This window comes from Oncorhynchus keta, chromosome 34, assembly GCF_023373465.1.
Source record: "Oncorhynchus keta strain PuntledgeMale-10-30-2019 chromosome 34, Oket_V2, whole genome shotgun sequence".
Classification (NCBI taxonomy): domain Eukaryota; kingdom Metazoa; phylum Chordata; class Actinopteri; order Salmoniformes; family Salmonidae; genus Oncorhynchus; species Oncorhynchus keta.
Genome location: NC_068454.1, coordinates 14055143 through 14070143, shown reverse-complemented (window position 1 = coordinate 14070143; position 15001 = coordinate 14055143). Strand labels below are relative to the sequence as shown.

At 44.0% G+C, this 15001-nt stretch overlaps 1 protein-coding gene across 2 annotated transcripts in view; it reads left to right on the top strand.

Moving 5' to 3' along the window:
- The first annotated feature begins 4050 nt into the window (after nucleotides 1-4050).
- The window catches only part of LOC118366761 (importin subunit alpha-4-like), a 28926-nt gene continuing 17975 nt past the window's right edge, over nucleotides 4051-15001 (top strand). For both annotated transcript variants that reach the window (XM_035749411.2, XM_052493217.1), the window contains exons 1-3: nucleotides 4051-4233; nucleotides 6229-6273; nucleotides 14263-14352. In XM_035749411.2, the coding sequence (XP_035605304.1) occupies nucleotides 4066-4233; nucleotides 6229-6273; nucleotides 14263-14352 (303 nt within the window). In that variant the 5' untranslated portion in view covers nucleotides 4051-4065. The remainder of the gene's footprint in view (nucleotides 4234-6228; nucleotides 6274-14262; nucleotides 14353-15001) is intronic.

Here is a 15001-nt window from a genome sequence, read left to right as displayed (position 1 = left end):
ACACTAGACTACTACAACACCATTCCCCCTGCCATAAACCCTGACACACTAGACTACTACAACACCATTCCCCCTGCCATAAACCCTGACACACTAGACTACTGCAACACCATTCCCCCTGCCATAAACTCTGACACACTAGACTACTACAACACCATTCCCCTGCCATAAACCCTGACACACTAGACTACTGCAACACCATTCCCCCTGCCATAAACCCTGACACACTAGACTACTGCAACACCATTCCCCCTGCCATAAACCCTGACACACTAGACTACTGCAACACCATTCCCCTGCCATAAACCCTGACACACTAGACTACTACAACACCATTCCCCTGCCATATACCCTGACACACTAGACTACTACAACACCATTCCCCTGCCATAAACCCTGACACACTAGACTACTACAACACCATTCCCCTGCCATAAACCCTGACACACTAGACTACTGCAACACCATTCCCCCTGCCATAAACCCTGACACACTAGACTACTGCAACCCTGTTTCCCCTGCCATAAACCCTGACACACTAGACTACTACAACACCATTCCCCTGCCATAAACCCTGACACACTAGACTACTACAACACCATTCCCCTGCCATAAACCCTGACACACTAGACTACTGCAACACCATTCCCCTGCCATAAACCCTGACACACTAGACTACTACAACACCATTCCCCCTGCCATAAACCCTGACACACTAGACTACTACAACACCATTCCCCTGCCATAAACCCTGACACACTAGACTACTGCAACCCTGTTTCCCCTGCCATAAACCCTCACATTGTTGCCACAAAAGAGAAGCTGATGTGCAGTTTTGTGGGGGAAAAATTGGCTTTTTTTGGGATATTGATTAGTGATTGTTAAGGATGTTTTTAGTTCAGATTATTTGGTTGCAATATGTGATATAAAGGCTAAGAGAGCTTTAAGCTATTAATTGATTGTGGGGTTTGAATAGTGTGAATAGACAACAGATTCGGTGAGAATCACAACAGGGCACAAAATCTATTCTAGCTGTTAAAGGGACAGTAGCCTACCTTGGGTGTACAATTTTCAATTACAGCATTATTTATTGTGCAGTTATTCTATTGGTTACAGAATAAATAGCAATCAAATGTTAATAGTAACTACGGATTACAATAGGGTGTATGCACCAATTTGTAAGTCGCTCTGGATAAGAGCGTCTGCTAAATGACTTAAATGTAAATGTAATGTCTCATATTTGAACTAAATGCAATCTATTAGCTTCTAAAATGTAAGTAGGTATATCTAGCTGTCCGCTAATGCATTTTGATTGAATGCCTTGTCCTACACTTTGTTAAAACCCAGAGTGGATGTTGGAAAAGGATATTGGTTCATTTCTAAATAGTTGACGTGAACTGGCAAAATAGTTGATTCCTCATTTAAAGGCAAGGGCAGTGTGAATACAAAGTAAACTGAGTTATTTAGCTTTTTCTGTACCCCAGAGTTCACTTTAAAGAGGACTGACTAAATGTGAAAACACCATAAGTCATGCTTTGATAAAGGAGTCATACAAACCTTGACATGCATTTCATAATGGAGATGGATTTTTATAGAAACTACATATAGTAGACAAATATTTTCTATTGTTTTCCCCTTTCCACAATTTGATGTGAATAGTAAGCACACAAACAAACACTGTTTTGCTAGCACAGACTGGAATATGTTCCGGGATTCACCCAATGTCATTGAGGGGTATACCATCTCAGTCATCTGCTTCATAAATAAGTGCGTCGACGATGTCATTCTCACAGTGACTATACGTACATATCCCAACCAGAAGCTATGGATTACAGGCAACATCTGCATCAAGCTAAAGGCTAGAGCTGCCGCTTTTAAAGAGCGGGACACTAATCGGGACTCTTATAAGAAATCCCGCTATGCCCACAGACGAACCATCAAACAAGTAAAGCGTCAATACAGGATTAAGATTCAATCCTACTACACCAGCTCTGGCGCTCGTTGGATGTGGAAGGGCTTGAAAACTACTAGGGACTACAAAGGGAAACCCAGACGCGAGCTGTCCAGTGACGCAAACCTACCAGACGAGCGAAATGCCTTTTATGCTTACTTCGAGGTAAGCAACACTGAAGCATGCATGAGAGCACCCACTGTTCTGGATGACTGTGTGATAACGCTCTCGGTAGCCGATGTGAGCAAGACCTTATACAGGTCAGCATTCACAAAGCAGATTACCAGGATGTGTACTGAAAGCATGCGCGGACCAACTGGCAAGTGTCTTCTCTGACATTTTCAACCTGTTTCAACATGTTTCAAGCAGACCACCATAGTCCCTGTGCCCAAGGAAGCGAAGGTAACCTGCCAAAATTATTACCGCCCCGTAGCACTCACGTCGGTAGCCATGAAGTGCTTTAAAAGGCTGGTCATGGCTGACATCAACAGCATCCTCCCGAATACCCTAGACCCACTCCAATTCACATACCGCCCCAACAGATCCACAGATGATGTAATCTCAATCGCACTCCACACTGCCCTTTCCCTCCTGGACAAAAGGAACACCTATGTGAGAATGCTGTTCATTGACTACAACTCAGCGTTCAACACCATAGTGCCGATGAGGCTCATCACTAAGCTCAGGACCCTGGGACTAATCATCTTCCTCTGAAACTAGATCCTGGACTTCTGCCCCCAGGTGGTCAGGGTAGGCAACAACATGTCTGCCACGCTGCTCCTCAATGAGGCTCATCACTTAGCTCAGGACCCTGGGACTAATCACCATCCTCTGCAACTGGATCCTGGACTTCCGCTCCCAGGTGGTCAGGGTAGGCAACAACATGTCTGCCACGCTGCTCCTCAAAAGTGGGGCCCCTTAGGGGTGTGTACTTAGTCCACTCCTGTACTCCCTGTTCACCCACGGCTGCGTGGCCTAACACGACTCCAACACCATCATTACGTTTGCTGACAACACAACAGTGGTAGGTCTGATCACCGACAACGATGAGACAGCCTATAGGGAGAAACTCAGAGAACTGGTAGTGTGGTGTCAGGACAACAACCTCTCCCGCAATGTGAGCAAGACAAATTAGCTGATTGTGGACAACAGGAAAAGGCGGGTCTGATCAGGCCCTACACCCAAACAAGGGCACTGCGTTCATCCACCTCTGGCCTGCTCGCCTCCCTACCACTGAGGAAGTACAGTTCCCGCTCAGCCCAGTCAAAACTGTTCGCCGCTCTGGCCCCCCAATGGTGGAACAAACTCCCTCACGACGCCAGGACAGCGGAGTCAATCACCACCTTCCGGAGACACCTGAAACCCCACCTCTTTAAGGAATACCTAGGATAGGATAAAGTTATCCTTCTCACCCCCCTTAAAATATTTAGATGCACTATTGTAAAGTGGCTGTTCCACTGGATGTCATAAGGTGAATGCACCAATTTGTAAGTCGCTCTGGATAAGAGCGTCTGCTAAATGACTTAAATGTAATGTAAATGTAAACAGGCCTCATTAACATTGACTGGGCCGTAGTGGAGCAGGTCGAGATTTTCAAGTTCCTTGGTGTCCATATCACTAACAAACTATCATGGTCCAAACACAGTGTACCCCGCACACTGACTCAGTACTGGTACCCCCTGTATATACAGTAGCCTCGTTATTTTAATTTTATTGTGTTTATTTGGTAAATATGTTCTTAGTTCTTGAACTGCGCTGTTGTTTAAGGGCTTGTAAGTAAGCATTTCACGGTAAGGTCTACACTTGTTGTATTCGGCAAATAAAGTGACACAGTTTGATTTGATTTTGATTTGATTCAAAGGTCTCTCTTACTGATTGATGCCTTTATGACACCGTGTACCATGTAGTGAATAGGACAATTTCCTGATGGGAAAATATTTTTGGGCTAAGCCAAGGTACGTGACTTACTGAGGTGTCTGCAGATTTTCAAAATGTTTTAAATGAATGATATTTAAAAATGAACCATGATGATGGCTTTGCGAGCCATTTCTAAAACATCCCATCAAAAATAGGATAGCCCGTCACCGAGCTCCTCCCTCATACTACCCCTCTGAATGACGTCGAGTCGCCTCTGTGCTCAGCAGTATATTTACAGTGCTCTGCCTTTCACTGGAGATCAAACGCCGGAGTACTCACGAAACAAGCAAACAGACATGGCAGAAAACGCCGACTTGGATAACCACCGTATCAAGAGCTTCAAAAACAAGGGACGCGATGTCGAGGTAGGATGCCTCGCATGTGGATAGAGCGGGTTACCAGTGATTCGTGTTGGATTTTTACTTTAGACACCGGCTATCTTCACCGGCCTTGTCTGACAAGCTTTTGATGAAGCCTTGTTAGTTAGTTAGCTAGCTAGCTTGAAAGCAAAGATTGTAACGTAAATTAGCAATGTGCTCAGCCGGCTTCGCTAACGACGAACTATTACCAAACTGATTACCTAAGCAGTTAACTTAGCTACCACCTGTTTTGAAAGCAGAATATAGTTGACAGCCCAACTGGCCAAATCCAAAGACTGTAGTTAGCAGAAGCATGTATTAGCTACATAGACTCTCTAACTACCTGAACCCTGTTCAGAACTGACAGTAGCTCGATATCTTTTCGGTTAGTACCCTTGCCTTGTCCAACAATAATGAGTTAGCTAACTGACCAGCTAAAATAGGCATTTTTGAACGACTGCCTGTGCTGTAAATGATATTCTAGTTAGCTGTTTATATAAGCCAGTTAGCTCGCTCGGTTAATATGTCGATTGAATTATTATGTTAGGACTGCATGCTGACGTTAACTTGAATCGGTTTACTTGCTAGTTCCACCACACACCAACTTTTTATCCGCATAATGTTAGGTCGGTATCTTATGGCCGAGCTGTCAATGTTAAACTATGGCATACTGACTTCACGTATTTATATTGGTTAGCTGTGGTATCTTTGACAATAACGCACACACTCTGTTTTATGTCTTTTACAGAGTTATACAAAGATTAATCTTTAAGATATCCCCAGTGTATGAAGGCTCCCATTGGAATGAGTTTTATAAATGGTAGATGAAGATAGTAGTTGATTTGTCTTTGGGAGCCATCTAAAACCATGGGATGTGGACTAGTCCCATAAGTGGTTGTTTTGAAACCGCAAGCTAACGTTACAAACACATGGCTACTATGATGGACAGGCAGACGTTGCAAAGTGCGTCACTAGGGCTATTTCTGGCATCCTGGATGTCTAGCTTGGGTTCTCCCAGGAGGTGCAACCTGATCTGGGGCCTAGTGGAGGGTCCATGAGGTAGCTTAAGCCCTAAGAAGCACTGATCTGGGACCAGAGAGTTGTGTATTCCCCGCAATGGTTGATTACTGAAACAATTTGGCACACACACTATAGTATTGGGGTGTGCAGTGGGAAAATCATATATTGGGGTTTGGTCGAGGTTAAAGTTTCCCATAGCCACAGATCTAGGATGAGTTTGGTTAACCCAAATCCTGACCTTAACCACTAGGAAGACGAATCATTGTCTTTAATCTGAATCCAGATTAGATGAATCAGATGTGTTAGTGCTTGGCTAGAATAAAAGCCTGCATCGACCCACACTGGCCCTCTGTGGATCTAGTCGGTGCTCACACCGACGCTCTTGACTGGGACACTGTCTGGTTGTTAGAGAGAGGAGAAGGTGTCTCACTCAGGTTCTCTGCACCTCAGCCTCCCTAGACAGGGGTAAGACCAGACCAAGGCTGTGTATGATGTTACTGACCCACGTGACGTATGGGGCTATTTAGGATGGCAATATGAACTGCAGCAACAGTCACAAGATCTGAGACCAGCTCACAGCAATGAGTGGACTACAAACACACCGGTTAGGGCTCGGAATGGCCAGGGACCTCATGATACGATATTATCATGATACTTAGGTGCAGATACGATATTATCATGATACTTAAGTGCAGATACGATTCTATTCCGATTCAATGTTTCAAACACATTTCTCACCATATCTCTGCTGCAGATGGACACGCTCACTAATACTGGTATACAAACACATTGATTAACCTGAACCGTAACCCCACCCAGTGGTGTTACTGTTATGCTGTTAGACTATAGTTTACATATTAGTCCCCTCAATTCCTATGTTCTGACCTGAGTCCAGAGAGATGTTGTTATGAATAACTCTCCTTAAAAATGTTTTTATAAATGAAGGATTTTCTTTCTCATATTGCTTCGTTTGTGTTCCAGACTATGAGAAGACATCGAAATGACATGACAGTGGAACTGAGAAAGGTGAGTGAAGAAGCCTCATTTTAATATTTTTGTTGATGCATGACTTTGTAGCGGTTCTTCTACTGCTCCCTATATTTATGTGTTAGTATTCACCTCTGCTTACACAGACCTTTAAACAGGCTGTTTCTTTCTCAACCTGTGTCTTGCCCCAGACAGGCTGGGTATTCCTCTTGTCCATACAGAAGGATCCCCTTCTCTATAGAGGCTCTAACCCCAGTCTAACACTCTGTCTCCAACCATGACCTTTCACCTCTCTGGATTTACCTCTGACCCATGTAAACTGCCTCCTCACCGTGACCTCATAGGTATCTTTGTTTGACCTACTGCAATCATATACTGCAGGTAGAAATTGCTCTTGGGCACAGATCTAGGATCAGTTTATCCTCCCTAGATCCCAACCAAAATTCGGAAAAAAGACAAACTGACTGTAAGAGCAATTTAACCCTACTTCCAGTAGGGCTGGGAATTGCCAGGGACCTAACGATACGATATTATCACGATACAATATGTATTTAGATTCTCATGTTTACATATGTATTGATTCCATACTGTGATATTATTGATATTCGATGTTGCGAACATATTGCTCACCATATGTCTGCTGCAGAGTGATGAGAGGGAGCCACGAGTCATGGAAATAAAAGTGCCCCCCCCCCATCACTAACTCCCAGGACCAGGGATCTCATGGGAATCCCAGTTTGGATGGAGCCCTTGACCGCAACTGACCCCTGAAACTGTTAGGCCAATTGTTATTCACCTCAGTCATTCAGCAACTCCCTCTACACCCTTCACCTTGATCTGCAGACCTGTGTACTGTTTCTGTATAGTCTACTATCAGACTTGGTGATGATCTCTAACAGACTACATCCTAGTGATTAACAGAGATTTAAAAGTATATTCAGATATAATCTATGCTGAGATGCTTGGTGTGCTTGTCTGCTAAAAGGTGCCACATGGTCAATCTGACGCCTGCGTTGGCCTTGCAGCATTTACAGTGATACAGCCTCTGCAGAAGTCAGGCCATTCATACACTACATGACCAAAAGTATGTGGACACCTGCTCTTCGAACATCTCATTCCAAAATCACAGGCATTGGTATGGAGTTTGTCCCCCCCTTTGCTGCTATAACAGCCTCTACTCTTCTGGGAAGGCTTTCCACTAGATGTTGGAACATTGCTGCAGGGACATCAGCCATAAGTATTAGTGAGGTCGAGCACAGATGTTGTGCGATTAGGCCTGGCTCACAGTCGGTGTTCCAATTCATCCCAAAGGTATTCGATGTGATTGAGGTCAGGGCTCTGTGCAGTACAGTCAAGTTCTTCCATACTGATCTCAACAAACCATTTCATGCTGAAACAGGAATGGGCCTTCCCCAAACTGTTGCCACAAAGTTGGAATCACAGAATTGTCTAGAATGTCATTGTATGCTGTAGCATTAAGATTTCTCTTCACTGGAACTAAGGAGCTTAGCCCTAACCATGGAAAACAGCCCCAGACCATTATTCCTCCTCCACCAAACTTTACAGTTGGCACTATGCATTCGGGCAGGTAACGCTCTCCTGGCATCCGCCAAACCCAAATTCTTCCATCAGACTGCCAGATGGTGAAGTGTGATTCATCACTCCAGATAACGTGTTTCCACTGATCCAGAGTCCAATGGCGGTGATCGTTACACCGCTCCGCCCGATGCTTGGTATTGCACTTGGTGATCTTAGGCTTGTGTGCAGCTGCTCGGCCATGGAAACCCATTTCATGAAGCTTCCGATGAACAGTTCTTGTGCTGACGTTGCTTCCAGAGGCAGTTTGGAACTCAGTAGTCAGTGTTACAACAGAGGACAGACAATTTTTACCCGCTTCAGCAGTCCTGTTCTGAGCTTGTGTGGCCTACCACTTAGAGGCTGAGCCATTGTTGCTCCTAGACGTTTCCACTTCACAATAACAGCACTTACAGTTGACAGAGACAGCTCTAGCAGGGCAGAAATTTGACAAACTGACTTGTTGGAAAGGTAGCATCCTATAACACTGCCACATTGAAAGTCACTGAGCTCTTCAGTAAAGCCGTTCTACTACCAATGTTTGTCTATGGAGGTTGCTTGGCTCTGTGCACGATTTTATATACCTGTTCAGCAACGGGTGTGGCTGAAGTAGCCCAATCCACTAAGGGGTGTTCACATACTTTTGTATATACAGTTAGTCAAAAGTTTGGACACCTACTCATTCAAGGGTTTTTCTTTATTTTTACTATTTGTAGAATGGAATAATAGTGAAGACGTCATCTGATGCAGCACTCTATCACTTTCCTTCTTGGTCAAATAGCCCTTACACAGCCTGGAAGTGTTTTGGGTCATTGTCCTGTTGAGAAACAAATGATAGTCCCACGAAGCTCAAACCACATGGGATGGTGTATTGCTGCAGAATTCTGTTGTTGCCATGCTGGGTAAGTTTGCCTTGCATTCTAAATAAATCACCTACAGTGTCACCAGTGATCTGTAGTGATTTTTATATATTCTATAAATACTGATTTTATTTATCACACCACTTCCTCCATGCTTCACGATGGGAACCACGCATCACCTAATCTGCATCTCACAAAGACACGGCAGATGGAACCAAAAATGTCACATTTGGACTCATCAGATCAAAGAACAGACATCCACCGGTCTAATGTCCATTGCTCATGTTTCTTGACCCAAGCAAGTCTCTTCTTCAAATTGGTGTCCTTTTAGTAGTGGTTTATTTTCAGCAATTTGACCACGAAGGCCTGATTCATGCAGTCTCCTCTGAACAGTTGTTGAGATGTCTGTTACTTGAACTCTGAAGCATTTATTTGGCCTGCAATCTGAGGTGCAGTTAACTCTAATGAACTGCAGCGGAGGTAATTCTGTATCTTCTTCTGTGGCTGTCCTCATGAGAGCCAGTTTCATCATAGCGCTCAATGGTTTTTGTGACTGCACTTGAAGAATCTTCTATTAAAGTAATGATGGACTGTCATTTCTCTTTGCTTATTTGAGCTGTTCTTGCCATAATATGGACTTGGTCTTTTACCAAATAGGGCAATCTTCTGTATAACACCCCTACCTTGTCACAAAACCACTGATTGGCTCAAACACATTAATTTGTGGAATTTCTTTCTTTATTTTTACAAGTCATACCTGTTAATTGAATTGCATTCCAGGTGACTACCTCATAAAGCTGGTTGAGAATATGTCAAGAGTTTGCAAAGATGTCATCAAAGCAAAGGGTGGCTACTTTGAAGAATCTCAAATATAAAATATATTTTGTTTTGGTTACTCCATGATTCCATATGTGTTTTTTCATAGTTTTGATGTCTTCACTATTCTTCCATGTAGAAACAAATTAAGAAAACCCCCTGAATGTGTAGGTGTGTCCACTTTTGACTGGTACTGTCTATAGTGAACTTGCGTTTTGCAGTGCAGAGCTGTTGTGAAGGAAGTTCTCAAGGAAGTGAGATTGTTTATACAGGACCTCCCCGTCTACCAATCATGCCATTGCGGAGCTATACGGTACCCTCCGCAGATGTTTAAACATTTGGTACAGAGCTTGATTTGGCCTCTGCGTGCCTCCAGAGGCTGCAGAATTGCGTCACACCCTCTTTACGGAGCTTCCAACCACATTTTCAGATCAAGCATAAAGTTTCTTAAATCTGAATCCTTTAATATACAGGTTGTACTCTGTTGGATACAATACAACAAATTAGTTTGGTAGTCATGCAGCTGCTCTGTTTACACCTTTGTAAAGAGCCAGAGACTGAAGGGTGGCTCTGACCCCCTCCTGTGATACGTAGCTATCTCTCACTCATATGTCTAACAATCCGCTACTCTCATGTTGACTCTGTGATCTCTCTGACGCAAAAGAGCACCCTGTTCATGGCTTTGAATCTTACTTCCTCCCCCTACTATCGTCCTCTGCTAGACCCCCCCCTCTGGGCTTTGACACACTCTTAACTCTCCTTCCACTTCCTGTTTTTTTTCTCAGACGCTAAAACAACCCCCCTCGTCAAGGCTTTTGAGTCTGTCACTCACTCTTTTTACTTCATGATGCTGATTGGGATTTGCTGAGTCACTTGGTTGAGGAAGAGAAACTGGGAAGTTACCACTGATTCAGAGAGTGAGACATAGCTGTTGATGGGTGATAGCGGGTGAGGGAGAATAGGGTTTGTTGGTGCTGCCTGCCGGAGCAGAGAGCAGCACAGGGCTGGTTAGTCGCCAGCAGTGACGCACGGCCCGGCACTGCAGCACACACTGGAATGTAGGCCAAGGGAATATCCCTCCTACCCCTGACTCGCATGCTGAGCGTGTGTGTGCGTGCGTCTTTCACACTCTTTTCAACACCAGCGTGTCTTTCACACTCTTTTCAACACCAGTGTGCGTCTTTCACACTCTTTTCAACACCAGTGTGTCTTTCACACTCTTTTCAACACCAGCGTGTGTCTTTCACACTCTTTTCAACACCAGCGTGTGTCTTTCACACTCTTTTCAACACCAGCGTGCGTCTTTCACACTCTTTTCAACACCAGTGTGTGTCTTTCACACTCTTTTCAACACCAGCGTGTGTCTTTCACACTCTTTTCAACACCAGCGTGTGTCTTTCACACTCTTTTCAACACCAGCGTGCGTCTTTCACACTCTTTTCAACACCAGCGTGCGTCTTTCACACTCTTTAACACCAGCGTGTGTCTTTCACACTCTTTTCAACACCAGCGTGTGTCTTTCACACTCTTTTCAACACCAGCGTGTGTCTTTCACACTCTTTTCAACACCAGCGTGTGTCTTTCACACTCTTTTCAACACCAGCGTGCGTCTTTCACACTCTTTTCAACACCAGCGTGCGTCTTTCACACTCTTTTCAACACCAGCGTGCGTCTTTCACACTCTTTTCAACACCAGCGTGTGTCTTTCACACTCTTTTCAACACCAGCGTGTGTCTTTCACACTCTTTTCAACACCAGCGTGTGTCTTTCACACTCTTTTCAACACCAGCGTGTGTCTTTCACACTCTTTTCAACACCAGCGTGTGTCTTTCACACTCTTTTCAACACCAGCGTGTGTCTTTCACACTCTTTTCAACACCAGCGTGTGTCTTTCACACTCTTTTCAACACCAGCGTGTGTCTTTCACACTCTTTTCAACACCAGCGTGCGTCTTTCACACTCTTTTCAACACCAGCGTGCGTCTTTCACACTCTTTTCAACACCAGCGTGCGTCTTTCACACTCTTTTCAACACCAGCGTGCGTCTTTCACACTCTTTTCAACACCAGCGTGCGTCTTTCACACTCTTTTCAACACCAGCGTGCGTCTTTCACACTCTTTTCAACACCAGCGTGCGTCTTTCACACTCTTTTCAACACCAGCGTGCGTCTTTCACACTCTTTTCAACACCAGCGTGCGTCTTTCACACTCTTTTCAACACCAGCGTGCGTCTTTCACACTCTTTTCAACACCAGCGTGCGTCTTTCACACTCTTTTCAACACCAGCGTGTGTCTTTCACACTCTTTTCAACACCAGTGTGTGCATTTGTCTGTTTCACTGTACCCTAGGAGCCTTACAGTTGGTGTGTGTCTCTTCGTGCTTTTTAATGTTGGTTCAATTATCTAAAAAAATAATATTGATTTTCAGTTAGGATTTTTTAAAACTATTTTAAATGTGCTATGCATCATGTGGGTTGAATGCCCGAACAACAGTCCCAATGAGGGTAGTGACTCTGCCCATTACTGGTTATCACTTACCTGTCATTTATTCTCTTTACTTTAATAACATATTTCAGTTGTTGTGTATATTGCATTTGACTATTTAATTCCAAGTCATCTCTATAGTGCTGCTGTCTGACGAAATCACCTTTCTAGTTCTTCAAAGTAAATAAGGCTTACTTTTATGACTGCTTAACACCAACTATCAATCATTTAGATAATTTATTTTCGAGGTAAAGATCTCGCGATGCAGCTCTCTTCCTCTTGATCACGTGTTCTTCTCTCTCTGTTTGCCCCACTAAAATACCATGGCTGCATAAAATAAGAAGATCATTGAACCGACATGTTACAGAGCCTAAATGCTCTATATATACAAAAGTATGTGGACACACCCTCAAATGCGTAGATTCAACTGTTTAGCCACACCCGTTGCTGACAGGTGTATAAAATTGAGCACACGGCCATGCAATCTCCTTAGACAAACATTGTCAGTAGAATGGCCTGACTGAAGAGCTCTGCAACAACGGCTCAGCCGCGAAGTGGTAGACCGCACAAGCTCAAAGAACTGGACCGGTGTAGCGCGTAAACTGTCCGTCCTCGGTTTCAACACTCACTACCGAGTTCCAAACTGCTTCTGGAAGCAACGTCACCACAAACTGTTCGTTGGGTGCTTCATGAAATGGGTTTCCATGGCTGAGCAGTCGCATACAAACCTAAGATCACCATGCACCAATGCCAAGCGTCGGCTGGAGTGGTGTAAAGCTCGCCGCCATTGGAGCAGTGGAAAAGCGTTCTCTGGAGTGATGAATCACGCTTCACCATCTGGCAGTCCAACGGACGAATCTGGGGTTGACGGATGCCAGGAGAATACTACCTGCCTCAATGCATAGGGCCAACTGTACAGTTTGGTGGAGGAATAATGGCCTGGAGCGGTTTTTCATGGTTCTGGCTAGGCCCCTTAGTTCCAGTGAAGGAAAATCTTAACGCTACAGCATACAATGACATTCTAGGTGATTCTGTGCTTCCAACTATGTGGCAACAGTTTGAGGAAAATCCTTTCCTGTTTCGGTAGAACTCCCCTGTGCACAAAGCCAGGTCCATACAGAAATGGTTTTTCGGTGTGTAAGAACTTGACTGGCCTGCAGAGAGCTCCGACCTCAAATTGCACGACCTCTCTAATGCTCTTGTGGCTGAATGGAAACAAGTCCCCTCAGCAATGTTCCAACATCTAGGGGAAAGTCTTCCCAGGAGAGTGGAGGCTGTTATAGAAGCAAAGGGAGGACCAACTCGATGGTTTTGGAATGAGTTGTTCAAAGAAGTTCAGGAGTTAATATGTGCTTAATAATTCACATAAGTTGCATGGACTCACTCTGTGTTGTATAATAGTGTTTACCTTGATTTTTAAATGACTACCTCATCTCTGTACCCCACACAGTGAGTGAATTATAAGCACAGATTCAACAACAAAGACCAGAGAGTTTTTCCAATGGTTCGCAAAGAAGGCCACCTATTGGTAGATGTTTTAAAGACATTGAATATCTCATTGAGCATGGTGCCGTTATTAATTACACTTTGCATGGTGTACCAATACACCCTGTAACTAGAAAATCCAGGCGCCCTTCCTAACTCAGTTGGAGGAAAGGAAGGGAACTGCTCTGGGATTTCACCATGGCTGTGATAGAACTGAGGATGGATCAACAACATTGTCGTTAATCCACAATATTAACCTAAATGACACGGTGAAAAGGAAGCCTGCACAGAATAAACAGATTCCACAACTGCTCAAGGTGACTCTGTGTGTTGACTCAGAGGATTGAATACTGATCTAAACAAGATGCAGTGTATTTAGTGTGTTTTAAAAATATAATCCACTTTGACATTCTAGTATTTTGTGTAGATAGTTGACGACAATAAAATAACATCCATTTTAATCTCACTTTGTAACACAAGATGTGGAAAAGGTCAATGGGTGTGATTACCTTCTGAAGGCACTGTATCTAAAGTTGAGTAATCTTACAGAGGACATCCCCATAGCGACACAGGGTTTGTACTTTGTCCCCAACTGTACCCCAGATGTCTCTGGGCAGACAGACTCCGGTCCCAGAGATGACGCACATCCTAGGGATGCGAGGGTCAGCTGTTTTTTTTTTTTGTTTTACCGATATCCAGCTTCCACTGAAGTATTGGTGCTGTAGAAGTTAGTGTTGCTACTCTGTCATATATTTCAGTATTCATCAATGTGTTGGTTTATTCTTTAATCTCTCCCTCTCTTCCGTCAGAACAAACGAGACAAGCATCTACTGAAGAAGAGGAACGTCCCACAGGAGGACAGTCTTGAGGACTCCGACATAGACTCTGACTCCAAAGGGGTGGGTGTGATGTCACTTTAGCGACCCATTTGCTATTGCGCTGGGCTGGCTATCTCTAAGACAGGAGACTTGTTACAGATGGAAATGTACTGCCTAGACTATCTGTCAGGTAGGACCAGCCGGACAGCCGTGGCCAACCCTCCTGGAGATCGATTGTGTTGTGTTTGTGCTATACAATCCATTTCTATGTGTGACATTGTAATCTAGACATGGGTCTTAAACCCCCTGGTCTCTATGGTTTGTATGATGTACAGTGCATCTCAAGTATTCAGTCCATCCCCTTTTCCACATTTTTTGTTAAGTTACAGCATTATTCTAAAATGGATTTTAAAATAAATCCTCATTAATATACACACAATACCTCATAATGACAGTGAAAACAGGTTTTTAGACATTTTTGGAAATGTATTACAAATTAACATCTTTCAGACCCTTTGCTATGAGACTTGAAATTGAACTTAGGTGCATCCTGTTTCCATTGATCATCCTTGAGATGATTCTACAACTTGATTGGAGTCCACCTGTGGTCAGTTCAATTGATTGGACATGATTTGGAAAGGCACACGTGTCTATATAAGGTCCCACAGTTGACAGTGCATCTCAGAGCATAAACCAAGCCATGAGGTTGAAGGAATTGTCCGTAGAGCTC